Source organism: Bubalus bubalis, chromosome 1 (assembly GCF_019923935.1).
Source record: "Bubalus bubalis isolate 160015118507 breed Murrah chromosome 1, NDDB_SH_1, whole genome shotgun sequence".
Classification (NCBI taxonomy): domain Eukaryota; kingdom Metazoa; phylum Chordata; class Mammalia; order Artiodactyla; family Bovidae; genus Bubalus; species Bubalus bubalis.
Genome location: NC_059157.1, coordinates 129,509,109 through 129,519,558, shown reverse-complemented (window position 1 = coordinate 129,519,558; position 10,450 = coordinate 129,509,109). Strand labels below are relative to the sequence as shown.

The following is a 10,450-nucleotide window of genomic DNA, read 5'->3' as shown; positions in this document are numbered from 1 at the left end:
ACCAAACATTTTTCCCCAGACCAAATCTCATATGCAATGCCAATAAGATACAAGAGATAAAGTAGAAAGCTTCTGACCTCATGAAATACAGCAGCCTCAAGGTGTTTCTTGAAAAACAATGCTTTAAAAGTTATAAGCTATACTGATTTCTGCACAGCACAAACACAAAAGGTGAAAATAAATAAGCAATACTTTTAAGAAAAACTTGGATATACTTAGATAAAAATGTTTTAGAAACTCAATTTTTAAAACGTAATTATAAAATGATTCACCAAACATCTGTCTTTAAAACTCCATCAAGACATTACTTTTTAGGAATTCCATCTACTACAACAGCTGTGCACTTTTTTAAAATCATAATTTCCTTATTTATGGCAGATTAAAAAAAGACGAGAGAGAAGTCAAAAGCCACATTAACACAAACACTGAGCCTAGTGGAAAGTTGTCAAATAAATGAATTTGTCAGCAAGAAATGCCAATTACCCAACAGGCAGTAAAGAAAATAGATAGCAAGAATGCTCTGGTAAAACCATTTATGTAACTGTATTGAGTTTAAAAAAAAAAAACAAAAAAAAAAAACAGAACTATCCGCCTCCAGAATCAAATACAAATCAAGCAAATATTCAACCAAAATGGCGACAAAGAGTAAGGGTAAACCTGGAAAAGGGGATTTGTACTATTAGGAATTTTCAAATGTAAAACTATAAAATATAAACCACTTCCCCTTCTGAAATCAAAGGTAAAGGTATCATAACTTCACCACATTTCTATAAAATAAAAATAGAAATTATTGCTATATGATTGTAAAAATGGAGGCAAGTAAAGAGTTCAGAAATATACTTGTTTATAATCAATTAAATGATGAACCATAATTTGAACCCTAATTATCACATTATGTAGAAATCACAATCCGGTATTGTGTGCTCAGTTATTAAGATAAATGTTAAATAGTTCACATTTTAAAAACATTTTATCATTACATTATCAAATTTGATAAAATCTTATCAAAACATCTATGTATGCAATATAAATCATGTTGTTAAAAGTATAAAGTAACATTTAAAGAAAACTGCTGAGGTGTCAAATAAGTATTTTCTATTAAATATATACAATTTAACATTTAGAACTCCATAAATTAATTCTTGCTGAAAGTTGATCCAGGTTTACAAAGGCATACTTTGTGAACTATAATAAATTTCCCCAGCACCACTTTCCTTTATTCCAAAATTCTTTCATTAGGTTTAACTTTCTTCTGTCATTCATATGGAAAAGTTACAGAAGGTTTACAATACGTAGTCTTCATAGTAACATGTTTTAAAAAATCTAAGCAAAGTGCACGTTAAACTGGCTACAACTACTCAAACCTCTTGATTATCATCAAATAAAAAATAGATGAACACTTCATTCACTTAAATCTTTCTGAGGAAAAAAAAAATAGTATACCTTGCTTAAATAAGAATTTCCCAGTAAGGGTATTATATAAAAGATTTCCCATGTTATTTTATTAACTCTCTTTCACTCATTAAAACTTTTTAAAAGTCTAATGAAGAACATATACTTACAAAGCCATATTACACAACTACAGTACTGTTAATTAAATAAAGCAGCCCAGTATAGTTGTAAACATTTTAAATAGAGTAAACAAGACTTGGCATGTCTTTTCTCCCAAAAACTTGCCATTACAATGCTCTTTCCATAAATAATTATCCTTTCTAGAAAAGTTTTCCGGTATATTTTAGTCTTTAAAAGTATTACACTGAAATAATATGTGAAAAGATTTAGTCATGGCAATTTCACTGAAGCTTTTATTGCCTCTGTTGGTAATATGACAGGGATGTAAGAAACACAATTGAACTTACAGAGATATGCAGATGATAGTCACTAAAGATAACCTTGATCTCAAGTATTTTTATATGTGGGCACTTCTAATTTTATACACTTTACTATTTAAAAAGCATTACATTTTAAAATGTGTACCTGTTTTGACATTTGGCAAAAAGGAAACTGTACCGGTGGTTCAGTTTAAAACAAAGAATCAGCATGGGGAGTTAACCAAAATGAAGACTGAAACGCTAATTAATTAAAGCAATTCAAGTTGTGTGTGTGTGAGCATGTGTGTCCCTTTCAACCTGTCAATCTCACTCTTTCACACACACTCACACACACATGGCCATTATGTGTAAGCATTCTTAGTACAAAATATTCCCTGTAACCAGACATTTATCCTCAGAAAAATCACACCACATTAAATCAGTCTTCTCTTTCAGGCCCTAGTAATAGTATTGTTTAATTCTAAGATGCCATCATAGAGTTAACAACCTTAACTTTTATGCTACATAATTATATTCAAAGCTTTATGTATTGTTTTGTTTATAATTACACAGTAATTATAAATGTTTAGTACCAAACTGATGACAAACACTATTTTGTTGAAAAGGTCTTGCATTTAAAAGGAAAAGTCTGTAAAACCCAAGGCACTAGGCCACGAACCAATATCAGACTTATATGAAAAACAATTTATATTGGGGGAAAAAAGCTAATCGGATCTCATTTCAAAACACAGCATACTGGAATTAATTAATCAATTCAAAAACAATACCGTAACTCAAAATCTTTAAGACAGGAAACAAAATAGTACATATATATATATATATATCTTTTTAAAATATTTCATAATTGAAGTTCCTCTTAATATTTACAAATACGAAATCAGGAAATACTGAAAGCAGCAGGATTCTTCTTTTTTCTTTTTTTTTTAAATAACCAATTCCAGTAACCTGAATAAAAATTTTCAAAATTTTCTTTTGATAGAATATTTTTGAATTAAAGTTATGATTAGAATATTAATATCTATGGGAAGAGCTTTCTAGTCAATTTCAAAATCATGTAAATAAAAAGTAGTTTTAATATATCCGTTTCTTAAAATCATTTCCGCATCTACATTATAATGTACTGCTTTTCTGAAGTACATTCCTTTGATAATTTCAACATTAGACCTTACAGAGTGCCTGGATACACCAAGCAAAATCTACTCCTGCTAAAAACCAGTCATCCAATCTCTGAAGTTTTACATTTTTTAAACCAGCCTTAAAGAAATCTTTAAAAAAGCAATAAACCCTTCTTCACATGTCAAGAAGTGAACAGAGAAATGAGCATTTTCAGCATGAAAGCAGTTCACAGGTCTTGTAATAAAAAAAAAAAATAGATACAAGATACAGTTCTGCTTTGATGTGAAAACTGAGCTAATCTGAGTGAAATAAAACATAGTAGAAACTAAATAATTTATGAAAATAGAAGCCAGATTTGTATTTTGCATCAAGTGCATGCTTGCTTGAAAATCCTTGCTCCTCAAGTATTTGGCAACCACAGTGATTAGCAGTTAAAACAATTTCAACAAAATAAGAAGTCATCAAAAATGGACTATTTGTCTGAAAGAGCAGTACCTATAAGAATTGAACTTCATGGCTCATTACAACCATTTTCAAAATTTAATTCCTACTTCTTATAAATTAAGAGAATTTCATTTGTGTTCCATAGTGTGCTGACAAAAAAAAAAAAAAAAAAACCAAAATAAACCCTCATGCCTAAATTTAGAATACTGTATTATGTAGCAATCTAAAACATTCAAACAAATTAAATAGTTTAACTTACTTAACAGGCATATAAGCATTTCAAAATCATAATGAAATCCAATTATGAGGTGCATAATGTAGACGGGAGTAGAATCTAACATTATGCAGATGTTTTTCTAAATAAAAGCCCCTGTAAGACAATTATATATAAACATGGGTAAGATAAGTGCAGACTAGTTCTGTGGAACCTTTTGAAATCGAGGGTCTAAAACACAATAAAATTTTGGGTAGGCACACCAAATTATCCTAAAAATTTTTCACGTTGGTTATTTTGACTTTTTTTCATCAGATACTCTACTCACATTAACAATACATGTAATTTGCCAGGAAAAAAAAAAAAAAAATCCCCCCATACCAAAACACCATTCCAGATCCGGTACACTTAAATATATCACTCTCACTGGAAGTGCTATCAGCATAGTCTTTGCAACTAGCCCAAAGCATATATTTAAGAAGTTTTTATAAACTGTGACGTTCATATGTTTAATTCTTATGCCAAACTTGTTTTCTGATGAAGACAGCATTGTGCTTTATGCAAGAATGGAAACTTCAAAATAATCACCATAAAGCTTCTAAGACTTATGGGAGAATAAACTAGGATGGTCCACAGATATAAGATGAAATCCACAATGTTGGAATAATAAATGTTTAGAGCGGCCCAGACTAGAAGACAAGCCCAAACCACCATTAGAAGAATGAAATACGATATGGTCCAAGATGTATCCTTAAAGTTTTGTCTCAACCCTCAGTCTGAATTGTGAGGATTGATCTTCAGTTCAGTCCAGCCAGCAGAAATTGACTGTGCAATTTTCCGTTGTATTTATTGTACAGACTATGTACATTCTAGAAGGTTCCTTCAGTGCTACACTGTTGTACTTTTTGTCCCAGCAATTTGAGGGCGTGCAAATTCCACAAAGTCATCAATAAGAACAGGCCATGCTCCTGTGGGGGGGATATGTGAGAAAGGAAAGAAACAAAAGCAGAAATAAGGCTAGTATTTTAATAGAATCCTTATTTTTTCTTAAATATCTTCCCTACAATTGTTAAAGTATATCATTATAAATATCTGCACTGATAAGACCTCCAAATTTCTAGTTCTTTAGAGTTTCAAACTAGAATATTCCTTGCATTTTCTCTTTTCTATTACTCCAACACTTGATCATTCTCTGGATGATAAAAAACAACACTCTTGGTAATCAGTAATATATGGTTTTCTGAAGGCCACCGAAGTAATCTGGTCAAACCCAGCCTGATACGACGCCACACTGCCAGTGCTGAAGCGTATTAAGCTGGAGTTGCCCTTTCTCTGCATTTTAGGGCAATCTTACAAAGGAAATTAAAAGCAAGGATCAGACACTAACCTATTTCATGATAATAAATTACTAAAGGATTTTTAATTATATATATGCATGCTCTATACATGCTTCTATGGCAACTTCCAAATCAGCAAGTTCTCCACTTTTGCATAAGGTGTAACAGAAAGCACAATCATCAATTATCAGTCATTTCTCAATTCTTAAAGAAAACAATACATGACAATGAAAACAAAGATAAGGAAATAACATTATCTGTGGTTAGGTTAAATAGTTCAGGACACTTGTAAGGAAACCAAGGTTACTAAAGATTTTTCAAAAAATACCTGTCTATTCAAAAATATCAAAATACATCTTCCTAATTCTCAAGGGGAAGCAGATAAGTACGTGTGAAGAGATCAATGTAAACTACTACCAGTTCCAGAAGACAAAAATATCCTGGTAGTGGATGGTAGAGTTACCTTTCTAAATACATGAAGAAACAGCAGAAAAGTATTCAATCAGTGAATATTTACTGAATGCCAATAGTGCTACAGTAGGAAAATAAAGTCCATTTCCATGTGGCCTAAGTCACAAAACTCAAGGAGTTTACAATCAAGCTCACAGACAAAACAGACAACAATAAAAAAAATATATATATATAGGCACTATAAAAGTACATTAAGAAAAGAGTAAGTTCCTAAAGTAGACTGAAAATCTAAAACATGAGTGAAAATCACTCATGCCTTTCTGGAAGACATGAATACAGAGTTGGTATTTAAGGAAATAATACAGATTGGTAAAGAGGATGAAGGCATTTTCTACATTCAGAAGAGCACAAATAAAAGCTCAGAAGAGGGAAATCTAAGAAAAACAGAAGTAGACAAGAAGTTCCAGGGTGTATGATTAAAGATATTTTTAAAGAATTGGTAGAGCAAAATATTCATTACCTTCTTCATCATAATTAGACATGTCATCTGCAATCATTGTACTGAAGTCTAAAAGAAGATTCCAAGTATCTTTTGGTATTGATCGTTTATGATGTTCCTGTTAAGGAAAAAAAATAACAAGAAGCATCCAATTCACTAAAAAGGGTTTCAAAAAGAACAGTCCAGAAGATGCTGAATACAAGAATTCAAAACAACCTATGTAATAAAATTCTGGAAATCAAATTTCTCATTCTACGTCCATTACATGCTCTGAAATGAGTTAGGCATCCTTTAAAATGTTAATTTATCTTCAAACAAAGCAAAAATTTAGAAAACACCAAACCGCAGAAAACATGAACTTACCAACAAAAATTTATTCCATAAGTCTAAGAATTTAAATCTTCCATTAAGCACTAAATTCCAGTAGGCAATGGCCATTTCTAGATCTGTAATATTAAAAATAAATTATGTACTTCAAATGCCAGGAATATTTGTCCCTGAAAAAAAACACCAAGTAAGACAAAGATAGCCTTAATTAAAAAAAAAAAAGCCTTGTGTCCTGAATACTTACATAATAAAAATTTTCTATAGATTTAAGTCCAAGCTTTATATCCTGCTTCCATCACCAATGCATGGTTCCTTCAGGGCAAGAAGGGTATCACTTACCTCATTAGGGGTTTCTGAAGTTTAAATGAGATAATGTAGGTAAGCATGTTTGATTATGTCATAAGTACTGAAATGTTAATGTATACCAGACCTCAGCCCTTTTGACATTTTGGACCAGATCATTTTTGTTGCGGGAGGCTGTCTTATGCATTACAGCATTAGCAGCATCCCTGGCCTCTACCCACGAGATGCCAGTAGCAGTTTCCTATCCCCAGTGGTGACAACCAAAAATATCTCCACATATTGCCAAAGATCCCCTGGGATGCAAAACTGCCCCGAGATGAAAATCACCAATGTACATGTATAAGCTGTAACGCAAAGAGTTGCTATCCACAATCCTAATTAATCTTACATTCCAAGTTGTTGGCTCACTGATCCTGACCTCAAGGAGACCATTAAGAATACTGATTAAAAATTTTAAATTAATAATAAACTAAGATCTGTCTTTTTACAAGTTTGATGAAGAGGATATAAATGACTATTTAACTGGAGCAGAGAAGGGTAAAGAAGCAGTATTACTGCATGACAAAATATGTATCTGTCTTAAAAGAAGAACTAAAGTAGTTATGTCAAGCTTTTATGAGTAAATTTACATTTCCAGGTCAGGAAAAATTCCTTCCCAAGTAACTTAAAAGTTCTTTTTGACATGATCTCCAAACTACTCTGAAGAATCTGAAGAATCATGAGAGACTAAGACTCCAAAAACAGGCTCACATCCTACCTGAAAGAAAAACATAATAGGACATAAGGCAAAAAAATCTCCCATCTTCACTAGATCCTACGCTCTTCAAGGACAGGGACTACATATCCCCGAACTACCACTGAAACACACAGCAGGCATTCGGAAACTGGGGAATGAACAAGCTTCCTACAGTTCTAGTTATAAATATGTACTCACCTCCAAATCCACCGTTATGTCTTCCCTCAAACTCAATGGAAAAGGTGCCTCTTCTTTTCTCCTATCCAAGGTTAAGCCCCTAACACCATTACTCTGGATCCAATATGCCATCCTGCCTTTTAGTTTACAGATTAGTTTTCTTCTCTCCTTGTATCCTCAACTTTGCCCTGTCTTCTGGCCTCCCCCTCCACAAAGGAACATACTCAAGTTATCAACTATCTTTAAAAAAAACTTACTTTCTTCTATTTCTCCATCCCCTTACTAGCTACCCTCTTTCTCCTTCCCTTCACAGATCATCTTGAAACAGTACATGGAGTCTTCTACTTTTATTTTTAATGTGCTCACGAAAACATGTCTGAAAGTCAAGTTCAGATCCCCATGTTTTATGAGAACTGGAAACAGGACATCAGTCCCTAATCACAAATCCTTTTTAATCTTAGCAATCTTTAACGCTCTACACCAAATATTCCTTCCAGGTTCTTTAATTTTATTATTTTTCTTACCAATCAAACATAGAGCATACCAATCAAAGCATAGAGATGACGTGCAGTATAATTGCTATTAGCCTGTCTAGTAGGATTTGCTGTTATTAGCATGCTTAATGATATCCTTCTTCACTTCAAATGCATTAAATTTATGAAAACTAAGCTTATTACTGTGTTAGCGTTTTTCCTTTTTAGAAAATAATAATGAGAAACAATGAAATATTCAAGTAATTTGTAAACCCTGAGACAACTATAAATGCCCATTTCTCAGCTGATACACTAATCTAATAATCTGACAAGAGTAGAAGTATATATGCATATTCTTTGAAAGTTCAGGTTGTAAAAGAAGAGAACTTTTTGTAATCTACATTCATTGTCCAATTTCTTTACCCCCCAGACACTTTAATTCTATAAACTAGTGTCCACCTTCGTCACTCACCCCACTGAAAGTAATCTCTAAAGGGTCACCAAGCCCTTCTGGTTGCCAAATAAACCTTAATGTCCTTAATTTACTGGGCTCTCTGCCATATTTGACAAAATTGAGCACATCTCCGGGATGGAACTGTTGCTTCTTTTAGCTTTAACAGTATTACTCTACTGATTTTCCTCTGTCCTTTCTGGCTTTATTTTCTTTTACTTCTCCTCTTCCTTCCTTCATCCATTAAATGTTGATGTTCTGTAGCAATGAATATCAGTAATAACCACTTCTACTTCTCTCAGATTTTTCAAACCTTTACCTTCTTTCAAGTTGTATGCTCAACCATCTCTAACAAGTCCTAAAATCTGAAACTTCTCTCTATATATTCTTGATTCTTACATCTAACTGCCTAAGGGTATCTTCAACTGGATATCCACAAACAACTCAAATTCAACAGGACTCAAACTCAACTCAGTATCTTACTTCTACAGATCTACCATTTCCTTCTCTTTCAATGAATGTTATCACTCTACAGTGTTTCTCAGTGAAACACCATTTTTCACTGTGAAGAACAGTCCTATGCACTGCAGCTCCTTGAGCAGCCCCCTAATCCTGAAAGAAACCCTGTCATTATAACACCACCAAAAATACCACTCGCACATCTCCAAACATCCCCAAATGGGGGTTAATACTAACTTCTCATCACAATTTCAAACAAAGCTTTCTCATTTTGGCTTCTAAGTACCTTTTAAATCTCTCTCTCTTCTCCATTCCCACTTTCAGGGCCTATGCCAGGGTCCTTTTTGTTTCTAGCTTCATAACCAATTTCTCTTCCTCTAGTTCCGCCTCTACTCCTTTTAAAGGACCACACTGCTTTCAGATGGACCTTGCAGGCACACAAATTTGGTTTCACTTCCATGTTAAAAGTCTTCAATGATTAAAACAACGAGACACCACTACACACGTTTTGGAATGCTCAAAATCCAGAACACTGATGATATCAAATGCTGGCGAGGATATGAAGCAAAAGGAACTCTCAGTCACTGCTGGTGAGAATGCAAAATAGTACAGCCACTTTGGAATAGTTAGACAGTTTCTTACAAAACTAAACATACGCTTACCATATGATCCAGCAATCACATTCCTGGTATTTTCCCAAATGAACTGAAAACTGGTATCCACACAAAACCCTGTACATGAATGTTTACAGAAGCTTATTCATAACTGCCAAAACTTGGAGGCAACCAACATATCCTTTAGTAGGTACACATATAAACTGTGGTACATCCAGATGAAGGAAAATTGTTCGGTGCTAAAATGAAACGTGCTATCAAACCACAAAAAGATATGGAAGAAACAAATTCATAATAATGCTATTAAGTGAAAGAAGTCAATGTACAAAGGCTACACATTGTATGATTCCAACTAAAAAAGGCAAAACTTTGGAGATAAAAGATCGTAAAAAGATCGGTGGTTGCCAGCAGTCAGGCGGGAGGAAAGGATGAATGGAAGAGCACAGAATTATTTCAGGAAGAGTGAAACTTTTCTGTATGATGTTATAATGGTAGATACATGTCCTTATACATTTGTCCAAATTCACAGAACATACAATACCAAGAGTGAACCCTAGGGTAGGAATAAATTAGGAGTTTGGGATTAAAATATACACACTATTATACATGCAGTAGAGACCCAACGAGGACCTAGTGTATAGCACAGGGAAATATATTCAATATCTTATAATAATCTATAATGAAAAAAGGTGTGTGTGTATAAACACACACACATATATATCTGAATCACTTCGCGGTACACCTGAAACACAACGTGTAAATCAACTATATTTCAGTAAAATTTTTAGAAAGAAAAAGAGTGAACCCTACTGTAAAATTAAAGTTTGGATGATAATGATGTGTCAATGTAGGTACAACTGTAACAAACGTACCTCTCTGGTGGGGATTTGATAATGGGAAAAGGTATGTGTATGTTGGAGAATGGGATAATTGGGAAATCTCTGTATCTTCTGCTCAATTTTGCTGTAAATCTAAAGCAATTCAAGAAATAAAATCTATTAACTTCTAAAAAATCTGCAATGTTTCCCACTGCCTTCAGATAAAATCTACAATTCTA

The 10,450-nt window shown here is 33.2% G+C and overlaps 1 protein-coding gene across 3 annotated transcripts in view; it reads right to left on the bottom strand.

Moving 5' to 3' along the window:
- Positions 1 to 1,777: 1,777 nt before the first annotated feature.
- DCUN1D1 (defective in cullin neddylation 1 domain containing 1) overlaps positions 1,778 to 10,450 on the bottom strand; it is a 55,843-nt gene continuing 47,170 nt past the window's right edge. For all 3 annotated transcript variants that reach the window (XM_044944336.2, XM_025287729.3, XM_006075314.4), the window contains exons 5-7: positions 6,217 to 6,299; positions 5,875 to 5,971; positions 1,778 to 4,574 (exon numbers count right to left, since the gene is read on the bottom strand). In XM_044944336.2, the coding sequence (XP_044800271.1) occupies positions 4,495 to 4,574; positions 5,875 to 5,971; positions 6,217 to 6,299 (260 nt within the window). In that variant the 3' untranslated portion in view covers positions 1,778 to 4,494. The remainder of the gene's footprint in view (positions 4,575 to 5,874; positions 5,972 to 6,216; positions 6,300 to 10,450) is intronic.